Genomic DNA, 21,736 nt, shown 5'->3' with positions numbered 1-21,736 from the left:
CAACATGACCTACCCTGGCAGCCTGTCTGCATTGCTCAGAAAACTTAATATCTGACTGCACAATTATTCCCAGGTCTTTTTCGTTTTCTACCACCTTAAGTGTAGTACCACACAGTTGGTACGTTTCTCTGGGGTTACTTCTACCCATATGCAGTACTTTGCATTTGTCAAGGTTAAACTTTGGTTGTCACTTCTTACCCCATCTGCCCAAATTATCTAGATCCTGTTGCAGTAGCACACTGCCATTAACAACCCTGCCAACCTTTGTATCATCTGCAAACTTCGACACTAAGTCTGATATACCTTCATCAATATCATTGATAAATATACAAAACAACAGAGGATCCAACACCGAACCCAGTGGGACTCCACTAATAACGTTAGTCCAAGAAGAGCAGCACCCATTCATTACCACCCTCTGTCTTCTCGCACTTAACCATCCTTTTATCCATTGTAGCAACTTACCCTTAATGTCATTCTGCTCCAATTTGTACAATAGTCTTCCATGCGCAACAGTGTCAAAAGCTTTCCTGAAATCCAAATATATGATGTCAAAATTATTTTTTGCATCCAGTTCCTTTGTAACCACATCATAATATCCTATCAAGTTTGTCAGACACGACTTTCCCTTAACAAACCCATGCTGTGTCTGAATTATTGCTGCAGTCTTGTCTAGATGATCCTGCAATGCATCTTTAGCCAGTGACTTCATTATTTACCTGGAACAGAAGTTAAACTAACTGGTCTGTAATTACTCGTGTCACCCTTCAATCCCCCTTTGTGAATTGGGGATACATTTGCACTCTCCAGTCCGTGGGGACCTCCCCTAAGTCTAAGGATGCTCTCATTATTATGGCTAAGGGTTTGCTTAGTTGCTTTGCCGCCTCCTTTAATATAACTGGATAGATCCCATCCACCACAGGTTAAACATCAGAAGTTAAACATCTTATGTTTAACTTCAACAATTTCTCCTCCACTTTGCTCTCAGTTATTACAAAATCATTAAGCACCCTGCTACAATTTGACAACCTTCTGGCGTTTTTAAACCTTAATAACTCCTCATGTGTGAATGTAGATGCAATATACTCATTCAGTTTGTTTCCTATCTGAGCAGGATCATCAACAGTCGAACCATCGATATCAAGTGGACCAATCAGATTCATCCCCTTCCTTTTAGAGTTTATATAAGTAAAGAAATCCCTGCTGTTTTTCTTAGCATCTTTTGCTAAAGATTTCTTGTAATCTGCCTAACCTGCTTTGTGACCCGATTACAGACTAGCTTATATCTGCCATGGGCTTCTGAGTTGCTTGATAATTTATATGCATCCCATGCATTTTTCTTCTCTGTCATGAGTCTCATTAGTTCATTTGATAACCATTTAGGTCTAAACCTTGAACAATATTTCTTAATAGGTATGAAACTTTTAGTAGCATCCACGATTAATTCCTTGAATGCTGCCCACTTAGAATTTACTGTTGGTAACATCATCAGTTGATCCGACTGTACAGAATTTAAAAACTGTCTGTGACCACTGTACTCACCTTTACGGAAGCAAAAACCATTTCCTTTACCTCTGATGTTAATTATATCTTTAAGTAAATCCCACATCAGTACACTGTGATCACTGCTACCTAGTGGTTCCTTTATCTGCAAATTCTTAATACCTAAATGATCACTGCTAATAACCAGATCAAGAGTATTACTCTCTCTGGTTGCCTCTCGAACATGCTGCTGCAGAAAACAATCATCCAATAAATTCACAAAAGTCTTACTAGTATGTGAGTGACCAACCCACAAGTTCCAGTCAATATCTGGGAAGTTAAAATCCCCATTATAAGACATTCTAATTTACTAGCCCAGTTTATTTCTCTGTACAATTGTTCATTGTACTCATTCGAGTCATTAGGCCTATAACACACTCCTACTCTTATTTTTGCTTTCACAGTGCTTATGTCACACCAAACTGACTCAGCAGTGCACTGTCCATCTATATCAACTGGATGCACTTCTTTTGATTTTATGTTTTTCTTAATTAACAGCATAACACCTCCTCCCTTTCCTATCCTTTCTGTACACATTGTACTCCCCAAATTCCAGTTCTGCATTCCTTATAACTGTGTGACACCACGTCTCTGCTATCCCAACAATATCTGCCTTTGATGTCTTGACCAACACTTCAAATTCTTTAAATTTTTTTACTATACTTCTAGCATTGGTATACATGCAAGTATACATGTACCTATTCCTAGTTACCCTGACACATCCCATATACCCACCTGTTTCACGATGACTGCCATCAGTCCCTGAAACCCCCAGCACCCCTCGCTCCAGGTCACTACTTATTCTAATAGAAGTTGTGCAAGAATCAGAATCACCTTCACCTCTGCCTGCAGCTACTTTTAGTCTGTGAATCCTCCCAAGCTAGCAGTTTTCCGACCCACCTAACACTGCCTCGATAGCATCAGCAAATATTCTTGCACCTTTTCTATTTAAGTGTATCCCATCCCTGTAAAAGCAGACTCTCCTGTTAACAAGCACAGAAACGCAACTTCCTAAATTGAATACTCATGACAGTTCAGCTTTTTTAATTGTGTTCAGTTGATTTTTAATTATTTTTGACTGTAATGTAAGTTTTTTGATATTTTAATTGTTTTCGTTTTAATTTCTGGAGAGTATCATACGGAAGTGTTCTACGTATCATATTGAGGTAAACTTCTCTTATTCTTTTACAAATATTGATAATGTAGAATGTATTGAGCATTAGAGCTCTGGTTCGTACTATCTAATTCTTTTTTTAAACTTATTGACTATTTCATTCACTTCCTTTCTCTCTGGGTATAACTTATCAATACACACAAAATTACATTAGATTAGCACTAAGATATTCGGCCCAAAGTTACCATATTTCTTTTCTAAAATATTGCCTTCAAAACAATGTCATTCCAAAGTTTGCCATGGTCAATTTAAGTTATAATTTCAGGCATAAAGGAACTAACACTTATGACATCATGTAATATAGTTAAACTTGCCTTAAGATCTCAGTATTCTAATAAACATGAATACTTTTCCCAGGTTAGGAAACTTCATATGAGTTCAAGCACATTGTCGCGAGCTTGTGACCAAGTGCATATGAGATGGACGATGACCCCCCCCCCCCTGCATACACATAATGTGCTACCGCAGAATACTTCAGCTAGTTTGGGAACACCCCCTAATCTGTTGATAAGTCGGTCCATTGAATGGCCCGACTTATCAACAGGTTACAAATCTTTCCTCATATACACTATCACAGGACCAGATTTCTCTTTTATTCAAAGGATTAAATTATAATTTGCCACCTCGAAAACTACCTAAAAAAACAGTGTGTAATTGATATTGAATTTGGACTTTGTAATGTTCCACAAAAATTTTTATTTATTCAACAAGTTAACCAAGTGGTGAATAACATAAAAGAAACGTGACTTCCTAAATTGAATACTCACAACAGTTCAGCTTTATGTGAACTTCGGGAAAATAAAGACATTATTATTCAGAGGGCAGATAAAGGTATACAGTGGTAATACTTGATAAACCTGATTATATTAATAAGTTAGATTCAGTTGTATCAGATACCTCCACTTATCTTGAAGTAGACCTGGCACTATTTACCAATTTGGTTAATCAATACAGTAAAATATTAACCACGTATGGAAAAAATGACTACATTACTATGGTTCAGTTAAAGGAATTGAAGGGCAGAACATACAATATTCCTACACTTTTCAGTCAGGTAAAATTATATAAGACCAGATTTCCTATTTGGCCTATTGTTTCCTACAGAAACTCGGCATTTCTGTTCTTGGCCACACATGTATATAGCATTATAAAACCCTTAGACAGGCAATACAATTTGGAATTAAGAACTACGATACATTATTTAATAATCTTAAGGACTGTAGACTTGGTGATAATGATAATTTATTCTCACTAAATGTTACCTCGTTATATACAAATGTAAACGTTGAATACACATTAGATATTCTTTGGGATATGTTAAATAATAACTTGATACCGATTAATTATGCGAAGCTTCCTATTAAGGAAATTTTTCATTTAATTAAACTCTTCGTTGAAGCCAACTATATCACCTTTCGAGACAAAGTATGCAAACAAATTTTTGGGTTACCAATGGGATTAAGCTTGAGCGGCTTAATATTGGAGATCTATCTCTCAACGATTGAGCGTATACCTTTGACGCCTTTTCTACCTTGTATCTCATACTGTGAGAGGTGTTTAGATGATGTTCTAGTCATCTAAACACCTCTTGTCTTGGATAGTGCTACCGATAGTAGCACTATCCAAGACATTTTACATTCGTTTAATAATATTCATTCTAGACTCAAATTTACATTGGAAAGGGAGAATATGGATACTAAGTCATTAAATTTTCTAAATTTCACACTTACTCAGGACTCGAATAAAATCCAATTTAACCTCTATCGTAAACCTACAAACACTGGTATGCTTCTGCATTATAACAGCTACCACCCATTCACCTACAAAAGATCGATTATCTTTAGTCAATTTCTCAATGCCTATAAATATTCAACGAAGGAATCGGCTTTGGGCACAGAATACAAATATTAACTAGCAGAGTCATAAACAGAGGTTACCTCCTTGCTACAATAAACTGAATTAGGATACAAGCTAAGGATAGGATACAAAACACTACACCAACTGACAATAGTAATATCAAAAAATACTTTATTTCTGTCCCATATGTTGAACAGTGGCATAAACAGCTTAACAGATTCTTCAAAGATACCGAATTTAAAATTGTGGCCAGGCCAATATGGAAATTATACACTATACTGAAAAATAACTCAGTCCTTTCCTTGTTTGCAACATAAATAAATGACCTGGTATACAACATTTCTTGTTGCGATTGCGACTCATCTTATCAAGGTTCTATGCGGTTTCCTCTCAATTTTTGTGTTAATCAACATGTGGCCTCAGTTTGTGCTTCTTGTTCAACAGCGCCAGAATTAGCATTTCATACCATTAACGAAAAACATACTTTTTCATTTAACGAAGCCAAAATACTTAGTGCCCAATGTAATTATACGAGACTAATTGCAGAAACCATCGAAATTAAATTACATGGGAATTCTGTTAATGTTTGCCAGCCATATCTAATCTCTGATTCGTGGTCTTTTACGCACATCCGCAAAAACAAATAATCCCTATTTAAGTTTCATGCTAACTCCTATTCGGTAATTTTCATTCCTGTGTTCATGACATACGGTCGAAAAGCATTGTCAGCTTCAAGAAGGAAAATCGTTTTGCATTTTTTTCGTTAAATTAATTTTTTACTTGATTTTTAATTGTTTTTGACTGTAATGTAATTTTTTCGATTTTTTAATTGTTTTTGTTTTAATTTCTGGAGGGTATCATACAGAAGTGTTCTACATATCATATTGAGGTAAACTTCTCTTATTCTTTTACAAATAATATTTTTAAATATTGAAGAAGATAAATAAAACAACATAAACAACAACACAGAAAAATTGAATATCTAAAAACAAATATTTAAAGGGAAAAAAAGAAAAAAGTTCTATATATACTCTGGCATGACCACTAGATCAGAAGAGTTTATAGTTAATAATTTCAACAATGAATACAGTTGTTTACCATATTTAGCAACCATGCAGGATTAAACTACAGTCCACTCAAATGCACACACTAGTCCACTCTCCCACTTAACCACTTGGCTATGTCAGGCCTAAAGTCAGTATGAAACATCTGTTCATGATGTTCTGTTTTAAGCTCAGAGAGGAAGAATATCACACTTAGAGCTATCTATGTGGCTACATACTGCACACACCACCAAATACGGAGGATGTGGAAAGGTTAGGGAAGGACCACCGCATATCCCCGGAGCAATATGGCGTTAGTTGCTAATGCTCCTAAAAACCAAATAACAACAATAACAACAGCATACTGCACAATATGAAGGAACGGGCTGCAGATTGGACTATGCTGCCTTTGAATATTTGTGCAGTGTAAAGCAAAGCAGGTTTTGTAACGTTGCTAATAAGTTTGCTAGCTGGTTTAACATATAAGCATCAAACAGTACCTCAAGTGCTATGCTGGGATGCATATAGGTGGCCATTCTTCAGTGGTCAATATACGAGTGGTACAAAAGTAAAGGCACATGGAATGAGCTGCTCAATTCTGTTGGTATACTGATTAACTCTGGGCTATTAACATCAATGATTCATTTTTGGTTATAACTTGGTACACATTTGTTTTCTGTGTCTGTCAAGATTATTTTATATATATAGAATTCAACTTCGATAAAATTTTTAGTTTTGTTCTGATTTACAGCTTAGCTCAAAGCTTAGTTCCCGTTTAGCTATGAATTTCAGACTTTTACTTTTCTACCATTATTTACAAATTTTTGCGATATTGAGGATTTCAGAATGTTATTTCTCAACATTCTGAAAATTATGGCACATTGAATGCATTCTCTTAAATATAGGTAGCAATGAGCATGTTAACCAGACAAAAGGCTGCAGGAAAACCCAATCTTTTACTTTACTGAAGCTGTCTAACATACTTTAGTTGAAAGAGAAGCTAGGTTAGTTGGTGATCATATGTCCAAAGTGTGAAAGAAGAGTAGCAAGATCAAAGTTAGTCAATTGGGGAAGTGTTCTTGTTAATGCTCTGGCACCTCTACTAGGTCAGAGGTGTTTACAATTAATTATTCTGACAATAAATTCAATTATTAACTGTATTTAGCAGTAATGTGAATTTGAGGAGCAATCCATTCATACACATGTTTGAATGATGCCTGGAGTAGGCTGAAAACTAAAAGGTCACAAGGCTGTGTACTGTTTGTGGAGATAATTTTAGAGAGAAGTTTATGCTGCAATCCTCCTGGATCTGAGCTGGATGAGAGATATCCACAATTGTTACAGAAGATAGGTTGAAGGCTGGGATTCTTTTTGGTCCTAGAAGGCCCGGAAAAGGGAGTTTATGCTATGGAAAGGCATGATGGAGAGAAATGGAGTTGAAGGAAAAGAGGAAAAAGAAGGGGAAGAGTGAGGGAGAGTAGAAGTTAAGAGGCAAGGTTGGTGAGTGCAGTTCTGTCTTAGTGTGCTGTATGGCCCTTGATGTGCGAATGGCAACACAATGGTGAATCTAGGATACATCTCTAACCAAAATAATGTTTAAAAATGGATTGTTTTCAAAGTCTGAAACTCAGTAACTGCACATTGTTTGAACTACATTTTCGGAGATGTTTCCACGTAAAATAGTGTTAACTTGTAAACAACATAGCTGCACAGAAATTTCACTATGTACCTACTGACTAGAAACTATTGGTTACTTACTTGGAGAACCTAGTTGGAACTTGCTGCACCATCTAGTGCTCAGATTATGAACAAACAGGCATTACCCTTCAGCCCAGTCTGGTATATAGGAAAAGGACTGAAACTGTAGTAATGAGGTAATCTGTATTAAAATAATACAGATTATTTGATATAACTATATAATATAGTTATATACATACTTAATTTAGTTTTTGCCATACTTATAAGTAAATCAATTTTTTGTTTTTCTTTCTATGATCGTGGTTAGAATGCACAACAATTGTATTGTAAAAATATTTCTTGACTAAATGTCTAAGAGTATGAAAAGGTTGTTTATGCATGGGTAATGCAACTTCCATCATTTCTACTACCCAGGTAATATGCATGCATTGTTTGATTATATCTCATATTGTGAATACCTTCACAACGAGTTGCCGAGGTATTGCACTGCTTTGAATAAGTAACATTGGTCTTCTCCACTGTTGAAGCTTTACTTATCAAAGCAGTGCAATACCTCAGCAACTTGTTGTGAGGGTATTCACAATATGAGATATAATCAAATGATGCATGCAATACTACCTGGGTAATAGAAATGATGGAAGTTGCATTACCCATGTATAAATAACCTTTTCAAAATTGTATTGTTTTAGATGAATAAAGAAAATTGTAAAGTTTTCTTTATTCATCTAAAACAGTACGATTGCTTAAATTTATATTTATATCAGTGAAAGATTATTTATATCTTTCATCGCTTTCTATTTTAGGCAATTATTAAGAGTTCCTTCTACATCAAAACCTGTGATATTTGGTAACTATTTATTAAGAGAAACCAATGGTGACATCTCAGAAGACAACAGCAAAGTGTTAGTTCAGCATGAAAAAATAATAGATGAATGGTTATGTCCTTGCAATACAGGTATTGTGGTATTACCTTAAATATTTACCCTGCCATTTTATTTTATTCTTGTATTTTCAAAAAGGTATGCCGTAAGGGCATTGGGATGTTGGGGTGGGTGGTTTTCTATCTACTCTCTGAAGAGGAACTAAACAAAAATGAATGCTCTGTTTGCTCTTGACTCTTAAATTGTATCAGGTAATGAGGCCTTTTGATATAACATTAGTGATTAAAAATCTAAATCGAACCTCAAACATTTAGTTGTGTTATAATAATTAATTATAATAAGTTTACACTAAATTATAATTATATATAAATGTATAACTAAGTGAATAAAGATTCCTTTACCCCACATTTATTAATGTAATTTGTTTATTGTGGACAAAACAATCAAAATACACAAAATGTTTATGCACCATAGCACTTAATATGCCTAGGTCATTATCTCACTATGTTTCAGAATTCACCTTGGTGCTTCATTATCAGCCGAAATAAAACTAAATCAGAGACAAGAAAAAAAAAGAAGTGAGATTATGAAATGGCCTAAATTTGAGACATGCAAACTGTTAATTATAAATATATGCATGTATGAAATTTAACTTAAGAAAGAACTTCCCCATTTTAAGTATAATTAACATACTTCCAATAAAATGCTAAAATAAGAACAGTGCCCATAGAAGCATATAAAAAAAGGCATGCAACAGAAACTGAATGTCTGTGAGACAGTGATTGGACTGACTTTGTGAACGACAGGTCAGGTAATTAACCTGACTATCCCTTTTTGAATAGTCTAGAAGCTTGAGAGAAGTTTTGGGGGCACCATCCCAGATGTGGAAACAATATTCCAGAATAGGGTGGATTTGAGATTTGTACAGAGTGAGCTGTTTAAAAGAAGAGTAACACAGTGAAAAAGAAAACCCAGTTTTTTTGATGCAGAGGAAGCAATATTTGTGAGGTATGTTTATGCCAAGAGCAATTAGAAGTCAGGGTAACCCCTAATATGAATATATGACCTTGTCTAGAAGTTTGAGTTCTAGACAAGGTCATATTTTCGAGACTTTTTTTTTTATACTGTCTTGTAAAAAAAAAATAATAAGAGGAGTAGACTTCTTTTTTTTTTACAAAAAATAAGATAGGACTGAGTTTTAGAAGGAATGAATTTAACTAAATTATCTTTGTCCCATTGGAATATTTCTTGAAGATTAGCATTTTCTAAATTACAGCAATACCTCTCTTAGCACGGCTTCAAACAGCACGGGTTTCACTATAAAATGGTTTTCAATTAAGTTTAAGTCAAAAATTTACTGTACATATTAAAACTCATTCAATAGCCTAGACATGTACTCTGCATATATGCTGCATTGTTGTAGCCTAGGAACACGTACAAAGATGCTGCAGTGCCAACTCTATTGTCTCACATGCACATGTGAGACGATAGAGTTGGTACTGCATCCCTCAGGCAGTCACTAGCAAAGTGCAACAGTGTTCAGTATTCTTAATTCCATCCTGACAAGACAACATGATAGCTTTTCATTTCACAGTTTATTTTTTACTCCTTTAAATACGATCGAAAATATATTTGCATCTTGGCTAGAAACCGCTGCCAAACCATGCATTCTGTTTGGCAGTATGTTTTGCCCCATTTGGCAAATTATTTCACTGGTTTTGAATTATGAATTCAGACAATTGCCAAAGACATTGTGAAGATCGGAAGAGACTTGAGATTTTAAACTTTTTGACACTGCCAATGTACATGACTGCATTGACTCACATGCAAATGACTTAGATGATGCAACTCTCCTTGAAATTGACGAGCAAACTGCATATGAAGAAGAGGAAAACAATTCTGAAGTGGATAACACTGAAGTAGCACCAAAAAAATTTTCAACAGAATTGAAGAAAGTTTTTTTTGGGGAGGGGGGTTGACATGGCCTGCAAGGCAATTATGAATGGAGATCCGGATGTTGAACGTAGCATCAAGATGCAGCAAATTTTACAAGATGGGTTTTGATGCTACAAAAAGTCAAAAACTTGTACACTGAGAAAAAGAAGGGACGACTTCACTGGACTTTTTTATTGAAATACCTAAATAAACAGTACAGCTTTTTTCTCATCTCTAATGATGTTACCTTTCATTAATAAAATTTTTGCAGTATTTTTAATTTCAAATCCTTTTAATTGCCTATCAACCGCGAATTGTTTATAGATTTATTATAATTGTTTATAGACTGTTTCTTTGGTACGCATTCAATTAAAACCCATTATAATTATACCTCAATCAGCATGGTTTCACATAACACGGAACAGTTTTCGTACCAATTATCAGTGTTATGCGAGGTATTGCTGTATATGCAATGTAATCAAAATGATTGTAAACTAATTATCACCCTGTATATGGTGATATTTGTATTTTTTGTATCTATTTGTATTTGTATCTTTTTCCTGGAAGAAACAAATTTGATTCATTTATTCTTTAAAATTTCAAAGCATTAAAAATCTAACATTTTCCTAAAAATATGTTTTACATTTTCTTATAGATTCAGTTAGCAAGCCTACTCAGTGTCCTCAAGCTAAATCTAGCTCAAAACTATTCCAACCCACATTGAAGAAGGATGATTTTAAAAATGACAATGATTTTATTAAGTTTGAACAAATAAAATCTTCTCAGTCAAATGCAAACCTAAAAAATCCCCCAAATGAGAGAGTTTCTGGAATAATGCCTGATTACAGACAATTGCTACTTAACTTGGTATATAAAGATACCATTTCAACTGCTATAGATCTAGCAGGAGAAGGAATACAAGCTTCTGATATTAGTATTTGTGGACGGATACAACGAATATGGAAATCTGTATCGATGCCAGCAGTCACAATAAATTCTGATTCCTGTATAAGGAAATTTTCAAATGATATTAGGTATGTATGAAATCTGCTAACTTGATCCATTTTATTTTTTTAAAATTTAGCTATGCCTAATAGTCATACCAGCCAACTCTTCAGATTTGATTTTGTCAGTCAGAAGATTCCAGTAATCAGGGTAAGTCTTCTGGTTTTCTGATAAGTTTGATTTCCTTCTGATTTTTAGTAAAGTTTGTGTTATTTTTCAAAGTCACAGATATGTAAGTTTTTCAATTATATGCTTTCCAACTTTAATGATGTACAAGGTGTGGCAATAAAGTTCCCAGACTGGTTCAATAAAAACAACACAAAGTGAAAGAGCTGAAAAATGGATTTATCTTTGTTCAAAGTAATCAGTATCTGATCGAATTCACGTATTACACTGTTTTAAAAGTTTTTGAAAAAATTCAGGGAAAGCATCCAAAGAAATTATGTTCACTTCGGTGGTTACATTTTTCTTTGTCTTCAATATCCTGAAATCTCTTTCCTTTCAGGAAAGCTTTCACCTTGGTGAAGAACTCTACTGGTGCTAGGTTGGGAGAGTAGAGTGGATGGTTGACCTGTACAATGCCATGTTTTGTCAGAAATGTCTTCACAAGTGCAAAATGGGTGGAAGGCATTGTTATGCAACAAGAACCACTGCCTTTCTCTCCAAATTGCAGTCTCATCTGGGAATGCACTTCAGTAGTCTTTGAAGCACCTGTACATAGAATGCAGTATTGACTCTCCCCTTCAGGTACAAATTCTGTGTGAATCGCCCTGTTTTTTGAAAAAATGATCAGATAGTCCTTATCCTGAACTTCTGTAAACGAAACTTTGTGGACCTTGGTGTTGATTTTGAAATCCACTGCATGCTCTGACACTGTCTTTGTCTGGATCATACTGAAACAGCAAACACTCATATACAGTGACAATGCAGTTGAAGGCAATTAGGATTTTCTCTTAAAGAGTCTGGATGAAGTTTGCATGACGATGTTCTTCATTGCTTCTGCTCATCCATGAGGCTGTGTGGCACAAATTTTGCACAGAACTTCCTTTTCTAAATCTTCAAGCAGAATTTGATGAATTGTCTCCTTATTTATATCCAACTCATCAGCCATCATGCTGAGGGCAAAACAACAATCTCTTGCCAAAAATTTCCCAAACATTTGGAACTCTATCCTCATTTTGAGAGGTTGACAAGATGTCCACTTCTTGGGTCTTCGTGAAAATCCTCACATCCATCTTTGAACTGCTTATACCATTCAAACAGACTGATATAAATTAATGTTTCATCACCATAAACAGATTTTAACATTTCATATGGTTCTGTTGCAAATTTTCCCAGTTTAAAGCAAAATTTGATATTCATTTGTTGCTCCATTGCAAAATTGTAACATTGAATGTTAACACTACTAATGAAACTGGTTGTTATTTGCAACCTGTCAGCCTAGTGGACAATCTCTGTACCATCATCTGTTGGAGGAAGTTTGAACTATAACATACCACTTCTAGTTTTTTTCAAACTCATCGAACGTGATCATAACAGCACCAGTCTGGGAACTTTATTGTTACACCTCATATGTTTAAAACTGGTGTTGGGTGATTCGGCATTAAAAAGGTTGTGAGGCTAATTTTGCACATTCCTCTGTGGCATAACATTATTATTGGGAACATCACATCAGTCTTGTTCCATACTTTAATATTGCAATTTTGAACTGTTCCTATGATATTTTCCATCACTCATTGGTTAGAAGTACTCCATATTTATATGGGGGATTCCATTATTAATTGAAATATTATGACCCCCCCCCCCTCTATACACCTGATTATGAAAGCAGTAATTTTGCACTGTGATGCGCAATGAAAAATTCTGTGCAACGTACCCATTGTGTTTCCCTGGCATCAGACAAATAATTCTTTTGTTTTTCTCCCATTCTCTTTTCTCTTTCTTTTGTGTTCCTTTGGTTTCTCTCTCTCTCTCTCTCTCTCTCTCTCTCTCTCTCTCTCTCTCTCTCTCTCTCTCTCTCTCCCCCCTTTTCTTTTCTTATATTGCTTATCCCTTCTTTTTTTTTTTTTTTTTTCTCTCATCTTTACACGATCCATGCCAGTTCTTTTCCAGAATAGACTTGCACTGGGTGAAGTACCCTCAGTTACCCACTTTGCAGGTAACCTGAGGGTACTTCACCCAGTGCAGGACTATTCTTCAGTAAATTTTGTGGTTCATGGATTAGATGTGGGTTCCATTTTTGAATGTAAATAATTTAATATAGTAATACTAAAAATTAATATACTAACTCAAAAAGTAACTGTTAATATTATTATTTTCTTTTTTCTAAGTTAACATTTTTTGCTAAATTATCAGGTGTTTTGTATTTTTAATGCGTAATTTGAATTACGCACAACACTGCTCCACTGCTAATGTCTATTTAAATTACATACATTCACCTAAAAGGTATGATTAATTATCTAGATTTAAAACTAATATTTCAGATTTTGTTGTTGTTTTTATTATATAGCTAATATGGCCTTAGCATATAAGGCTATATTGTTATGTAATAACAACATTGTGCTTCTGATTATGAATTTTGCACTCAGTGCTGCAGAATTAGAAATTAAATTAACATTAAAAATGAAATCTTTCAATACAAAACTGAAAGTGCATCATTAAAAGTATTCTAAATTGCAGCTTAAAAGAACATTAACTCTTTAGGATTGCATTATCCTAAAGAGCTCACAAAAGAACTGGATGCAGGGAATAGCTTTGATATTATATACTTGGATCTTAGAAAGGCTTTTGATACTGTTGCACATGGAAGACTGCTACACAAATTGGAGCAGTGTGACATTGGAGGCAAATTGCTGCTATGGATAAAGGGGTGGTTGAGGGAGAGAAGACAGAGAGTGGTAATCAATGGACACTGCTCATCGTGGACTAATGTTATTAGTGGAGTCCCTCAGGGCTCAGTGTTGGGTCCATTATTGTTTTCTTTATTTATAAATGATATTGATGATGGTATATCAAGCTTAATGTCCAAGTTTGCAGATGATACAAAGGTTGGCAGTGTTGTCAAGGACAATACTGACACTATGCTGCTGCAACAGGATCTGGCAAGGTTGAGCAGATGGGCTGAGAGGTGGCAAATGAAGTTTAACATTGACAAATGTAAAGTACTACATTAGCATTAGCATTAGTAGAGTCATTTGATGCAAGAAAGCAAGCTTATGCAGCATCAGCCAAAAAAAAAAAAAAAAAAAAAAACCCACTTCCACTTTACCCCTCTGTTCATTCAAAATACCTGTCCAGCTGAGCCTTAAACTTATTTAGGCTATCAACCTCCACCACAAGGGATGGAAGTCTGTTCCACCAACCAACCACCCGCTGGCTAAAGGCAAATTTCCGCACGTCTATCCTACATCTGTCTTTCCTCAATTTGAATTTATGCCCTCTCAGGTGATTTTTCTGAGCTAGAGGAAGAATCCCATCAGCATTGAGCATGCTTAAACCATTCAAGGCTTTATACACCTCTATCAGATCACCTCGCTGGTGCCTAGTCTCCAGACACTGTAATTTGCAAAACTTAAGCCTTTCTTCGTAAGAGCACCCCTTTGTTCCATTCACTAATCTTGTTGCCCTTCTCTGTACTCGTTCCAGCAGCTCTACATCCTTCTTGAAATGAGGCCTCCAGACCTGTATACAGTACTCTAGGTGTGGCCTGACCATCACCTTATACAATGGAATAATCACCTCCTTATCCCTGCTGGAAAAATTCCTGTATATCATTGACAATACTCCATGAGCTACTCTTGCAGCCCGTCTGCACTGCTCAGAGAACTTCATATCTGCCTGCACAACCACCCCCAAGTCCCTTTCATTCTCACCACTGTCAGTGTAGTACCACAGAGTTGATACGTTGCTCTGGGGTTGCTGTTTCCCATGTGTAGTACTTTACATTTGTCAATGTTAAACTTCATTTGCCACCTCTCAGCCCATCTGCTCAACCTTTCCAGATCCTGTTGCAGCAGCATAGTGTCAGTAGTGTCCTTGACAACCCTGCCAACCTTTGTATCGTCTGCAAACTTGGACATTAAGCCCGATATACCATCATCAATATCATTTATAAATACAGAAAACAATAATGGACCCAACACTGAGCCCTGAGGGACTCCACTAATAACATTAGTCCACGATGAGCAGTGTCCATTGATTACCACTCTCTGTCTTCTCCCCCTCAACCACCCCTTTATCCATAGCAGCAATTTGCCTCCAATGTCACACTGCTCCAATTTGTGTAGCAGTCTTCCATGTGCAACAGTATCAAAAGCCTTTCTAAGATCCAAGTATATAATATCAAAGTTATTCCCTGCATCCAGTTCTTTTGTGACTGCATCATAGTATCCAATCAAGTTGGTCAGGCAAGACTTCCCCTTAACAAAACCATGCTGTGTCTGAGCTATAACTGAAGTCTTGTCTAAATGATCCTGCAGTGCTTCTTTAACCAGTGCCTCCATTAATTTTCCTGGAACAGAAGTTAAGCTCACAGGTCTATAATTACTTGTGTCAGCCTTTGATCCTCCTTTGTGAATTGGGGTCACATTTGCACATTTCCAGTCTATGGGTACCTCCCCTGAGTCCAAGGAAGCTCTCATAATTATGGCTAAGGGTTTGCTTACTTCCTTTGCTGCCTCCTTTAATATAACTGGAGAGATCCCATCCACCCCGGGTGCCTTTCTTGTGTTTATCTTCAACAGTTTCTCCTCCACTTTACTCCCAGTTATTTCAAGATTCTGTAGCTTACTGCTAGAGTTGAATACACCTCTGGCATTCCCCTCGCTGAATAACTCCTCATGTGTGAATGTCGATGCAAAATATTCATTTAGTTTGTTAGCTACCTGAGCAGGATCATCAACACTTGACCCATCAATATCAAGTGGACCAATCTGATTCATCCCCTTCCTTCTAGAGTTTACATAAGTAAAGAACTCTTTGCTGTTTTTCTTTGCATCCCTTGCCAAGGATTTCTCGTAATCTGCCTTCGCCTGCCTAACCTCCTTTGTAACTTGGTTGCATATCAACTTGTATCTATCATAGGCTTCTGTGTCATGTGTTAATTTGTATGTATCCCATGCATTTTTCTTCTCTGCCATATGCCTCATTAGTTCATCTGACATCCATTTTGGCCTAAACCTTGAACAATATTTCTTAGTTGGTATGTAAAGCCTAGTAGCTTCCAAGATAAGTTCTTTGAATGCTTCCCATTTTGAATTTGCTGTTGGTAACATCATCAGTTGGTCCCACTGTATAGAATTTAAATACTGTCTCAGTCCATCGTAGTCGCCTTTACGGAAGCAATAACCCTTCCCTTTACCCCTAATGGTAGTTACCTCTTTGAGTAAATCCCACTTCAGCACACTGTGATCACTGCCACCTAGTGGTTCATTTATCTGCAGATTCTTAATGCATGAAGAATCACTGCTGATAATCAAATCAAGAGTATTACTCCCTCTAGTTGCCTCCCGAACATGCTGATGTAGAAAACAATCATCCAATAAATCCACAAAAGCCCTGCTAGTGTGTGAGTAACCAGCCCCCAAATTCCAGTCAATATCTGAGAAATTAAAATCTCCCATTATAAGACACTCTGATTTACTGGCCCACTCTATTTCCCTGTACAGTTCCTTATTATACTCATCAGAGTCATTAGGCCTATAGCACACTCCTACTCTCAATTTTGATCTCCCAATGTTTATGTCACACCAAACTGACTCCACACTGCACTGTCCAGCAATGTCGACTGGCTTCACTTCCTTGGTTTTTATGTGTTTCTTAACTAATAGCATAACCCCTCCCCCCTTCCTATCCTGTCTATCCTTTCTGTAGACGTTGTACTCCCCAAATTGCAGTTCTGCATCCCTTATATCTGTGTGACACCACGTCTCTGATATCCCAACAATATCTGCCTTCGATGTTTTGAGCAATACCTCAAATTCATCCAATTTATTTACTAAACTCCTAGCATTGGTGTACACGCAAGTATACCTGCACCTGTTTCTATTCTTAGCTACCCTAACACAACCCATGTGTTTACTTGTACCGCAATGGCTCCCAGCAGTCTCTGAAATACCATGCATCTTGTTTTTCAGACTTCTGCTCATTCTAATAGAAGCAGTGCAAGAATCTCTTTCACCTCTGCCAGTGGCTACTGTCAATCTATTGGTCTTTGTCTCCCCCCAAGCTAGCAGTTTTCCGACCCACCTAACACTGCCTCGATAGCATCAGCAAATATTCTTGCACCCTTTCTATTTAAGTGTATCCCATCCCTGTAGAAGCAATCTCTCCTGTTAACAAGTACAGTCCAGGCTGAAAAAAATTCTACCCCTTGAGCCTTGCACAATCTTTCCAGGGCCGAATTGATCGACAAGGCTCTCATCATATACTCCCTCCTATCATGTCTGGGCAGAATTGCAGACACTTTCAAATTCAACCCTAATTCTCGGCTTTTGTTCAACAGTGACCTGTACTTGTTAAGTAATTCTGCCGGTCTCCTACTCTTAATATTATTAGTGCCAACGTGTACAACTATATCACCTTTTGTGCCCTTAAAAGATGATATTCGCTCTACAACGTCATCAACCTTTGCCCCTGGCAGACATACCCTGGTCCTGTTCCACCTATCTTTTTTACAAAGCATGTTCCCCGTTTCCCTGACAATAGAGTCACCAACAACTACTAGTTCCTTCGGGACCAGCGCATTCTGCCTTAGGGATTGTCTCTGTGTCACGCTATGCCCAAGTGCAAGCTCTGGCGCTGATGTGGGCAGCTGAGAGCTGGATGGGCCCCTCAATTTAGTTTCTTCGAGGGCATCCACCCTGTCCTTCAAGCTCTCATATAGGCCCACAAGAACGCCGAGTTGTTGCCTGATATCGATACACTCCTTGCATCGCGTACACACAAAGACATCCCCCATGGCAGTATCATGTCCCGTACCTGATTGCTCTGCAAACATCAAGCAAACAGTGCATTTTATAAGGCTGTGAGTCAGAGGACAACTGCCCCCCTCAGTTCTGCTCGGAGCCACAGCACTTCCGTTAGCTTGAGCCTTTTGCTTTGCTGCTCTGGTCTGAGTCATGATTCTATTAATTTATTAATTAATTATGTTATGTTATTAATTATATTACGTTTGTAATCTAAGTCGTTATGTATTTATTTAAACGTACAATTTAACTGCCAACGAAGTTCAACTAACGCTATCTAGTACGGTATATAACCTACGGTATATCTAGTACGGTATCACAGTGGCGGGAAAGTTACTAACGGTAGCGGTAGTTACGAACACGTGGAAACCCTTACCGATACTTTTACAAGGCCGAGTAAAGAATAAATACACCAAATTAATCAAAAAAATCACAAAATAATGTTATACTACTAAATTTAAATCAAAAGTTTTAGAAAAACAATAATTTCAAATCAATAAATAAGAAAAATCCACTTAGCGGCTTTGAACACGACCGTCACTAGTAGCCTCGTCAGCAGACCCCCATGTGGGAAACAGCAACCCCAGAGCAACGTATCAACTCTGTGGTACTACACTGACAGTGGTAGAGAATGAAAGGGACTTGGGGGTGGTTGTGCAGGCAGATATGAAGTTCTCTGAGCAGTGCAGACGGGCTGCAAGAGTAGCTCATGGAGTATTGTCAATGATATACAGGAATTTTTCCAGCAGGGATAAGGAGGTGATTATTCCCTTGTATAAGGCAATGGTCAGGCCACACCTAGAGTACTGTATACAGGTCTGGAGGCCTCATTTCAAGAAGGATGTAGAGCTGCTGGAACGAGTACAGAGAAGGACAACAACAAGATTAGTGAATGGAACAAAGGGGTGCTCTTACGAAGAAAGGCTTAAGTTTTGCAAATTACAGTGTCTGGAGACTAGGCACCAGCGAGGTGATCTGATAGAGGTGTATAAAGCCTTGAATGGTTTAAGCATGCTCAATGCTGATGGGATTCTTCCTCTAGCTCAGAATAATCACCTGAGAGGGCATAAATTCAAATTGAGGAAAGACAGATGTAGGATAGATGTGCGGAAATTTGCCTTTAGCCAGCGGGTGGTTGGTTGGTGGAACAGACTTCCATCCCTTGTAGTGGAGGTTGATAGCCTAAATAAGTTTAAGGCTCAGCTGGACAGGTATTTTGAACGAACAGAGGGGTGAAGTGGGGTTTTTTTTTTTTTTTTTTTTGGCTGATGCTGCATAAGCTTGCTTTCTTGCATCAAATTCCTCTACTAATGCTAATTAGTCACAGGAAGTGCAAAATTAATGTATAATTTAAGTACCTTATGGTTATACTTAAAAAATTATCAGAATTTTAATTTTTTTTACTGTTTATTAAAATTATTTTTATAGTGTGTATTCATATCTAGACTCCTTTAAGGTCATAGAGTTATAAATATGGATAGAAAGATTTGACTGATTAGATTTTAATTTTTGTGGTGCATGAACATGATGCAGCAAGTCCAAAAATATAAAGATATGAGGATATAAAATATAATAGACTATAAATTAAAAATAATAGAATATATAATTTAGAAAAAACGAGTATTTAGAGTTGGAATTCAGGACTGAAAATTGAGGCCAGAGATACAGGTGGGCAGAGATCCCTCTGCCCATTGCAAAGTGCAATTGTAGATTTGGCTGATAGTTTAAGCAATGTGCTTAAATTATGTTGTATCATATGGATCAATGTGGAAAGTAACATTTCAGGGTATATAATTTCATCTGGTCTTTATCAAGTTGTTGATAAAGACTAGATGAAACTGTATATCCCTCCTACTCTCCCCTCTGTTGGAAAACAGGAGGGATTTAATTCTTGCTGACCATGCCAACAGTGCAGAAATTGAAAGTTTTCTGCATCTGGATTTCTAATCCAAGAAAGAAGAATACAGCTGAAACCTAACACTATTGATGTTCTGTTTTCACAGAGCAGCTTACCAAAAAAATCTGTAAAATTAATTATGAATATTCCATTTTTTTTTTTTTTTTTTCAATTTAATTTTTTATTTTTATGTATTATATACAATATGATGGTAATATTATATTGTATATGATTGGTTTATTTTAATTTAATGTTAACTGTTACATTATTACTAATGTGTAGAAAATTTAATACAAATTTTCTTAATGTTGTCACTTTTTTTTTTTTTTTTTTTTTTCCCCTGGTTTGAATACAAACAGTGGGATGGGAGGGTCAGATTCAGGTATGGGTTTAATACAGTGGACTCATACAGGATTCTCTAGTTCAGACACTGACACATGTCTACCTTCCCATTTAAACTTTTGTATGCCATGCCATTCTTTCAAGAAAATGGAGGAATATTCCATTGTCTTTCAAGGCATGTTCTATTTTTTCTATTCTGTTTTTTAATTAATTTGTTTTCTGTTTTATCTTTATTTTTGTTTTGTTTTTATGTATTTTTATTTTAAGTAATTGCTATTTGTTTATTTATCTGCTATTTAGGTGGTTGTTGCAAGAACTTGAATATTATAGTGTCTGATTTTGGGAAAACAGTAAGCAGTTATTGTTTCTGGGACAAATTGTGAAAACAGTGACACATTGTAAAATGTCTATTATTATTTTTAAAATATGGCAATTTTTAATATTTTCATTTTAAAAACTGTGTGCTGTGATTTTAATTTTATACATATAATATGCAACATTCAAATTTGTCTATTTCAGATATTCTATCTTGATTCAAGATACAGAAAGTTTATTTTGTGAATTGCAACTTTCAGACAAAACTTCCAGTTTTGCTTACAGTGAATATTGGAATGATGTTTATAATGGATTAGGACAGGTGTTCTTGTTTTCAGGCATTAGACATGTTAAACAGTTTACTGATTTGAGGTACAGGTAACATTATGTATAATAATAATAATATATAAAATATGTCTATAGCATATATTGCTTAAAATTCCTGTTATAGTGCCTATTTAAATTGCTTATAGTGCCTATATGCATACTTATTTGTATTAGTTTTTAAAATAAAATTGAACTAAAGAATTTAAAAAAAGTAATATTTATTTTATAAAATAGTCCATTTTTTATAAAGTATATTATTTAATGAACATAAGTCACATTATTTATAATTGCTCAATATCCATTAAATAAAAAGTTTTTATTAAATAAAATAAGGCACTGAAGGAATTGAGCAAAATGATTGAATGTCTGTTTTCCCTTGTAGGTGAGATAACAGCTAGTGGCTGGAATCATTAAAGGTATGACCTTTAAAGGCATAATATTGTAGTCCCAAGTATTCAACCATGAGCTGGAAACTATCAGAAAAATTCTTCAAACCTACCTGTATTTTGTGACAAGATTATAGTCACCACAATAGCTAAGTTCCAGCTCTCCCCTCTCATTGTTCACCTTCTTTATCATTCTTGAAGTTTAGGATTGTGTCTAGGATTACTAGTAATTGTAATGTAAAAGTCTTCTACAGCAGAAAGTAAAAGCAGGAAATTAGACAGTTTACCAAGTTCATTGCCATTGTTGCAAACACAACATAGGGCAATCATACTGTAAACTGAAACCTTGCCTTATGAAGCATTCAAGGG

The 21,736-nt window shown here is 36.0% G+C and overlaps 1 protein-coding gene across 1 annotated transcript in view; it reads left to right on the top strand.

Moving 5' to 3' along the window:
* LOC150082756 (uncharacterized) overlaps positions 1-21,036 on the top strand; it is a 60,617-nt gene extending 39,581 nt beyond the window's left edge. Inside the window, exons 7-9 of the mRNA XM_090378268.1 lie at positions 8,118-8,269; positions 10,786-11,164; positions 20,859-21,036. Of these exons, the coding sequence (XP_090234394.1) occupies positions 8,118-8,269; positions 10,786-11,164; positions 20,859-21,036 (709 nt within the window). The remainder of the gene's footprint in view (positions 1-8,117; positions 8,270-10,785; positions 11,165-20,858) is intronic.
* The last annotated feature ends 700 nt before the right edge of the window (positions 21,037-21,736 follow it).

Source organism: Mastigoproctus giganteus, chromosome 7, assembly GCF_048544385.1.
Source record: "Mastigoproctus giganteus isolate SK-2022 chromosome 7, ASM4854438v1, whole genome shotgun sequence".
NCBI classification, from domain to species: Eukaryota; Metazoa; Arthropoda; class Arachnida; order Uropygi; family Thelyphonidae; genus Mastigoproctus; species Mastigoproctus giganteus.
This window is presented reverse-complemented; position numbering and strand designations above follow the sequence as displayed.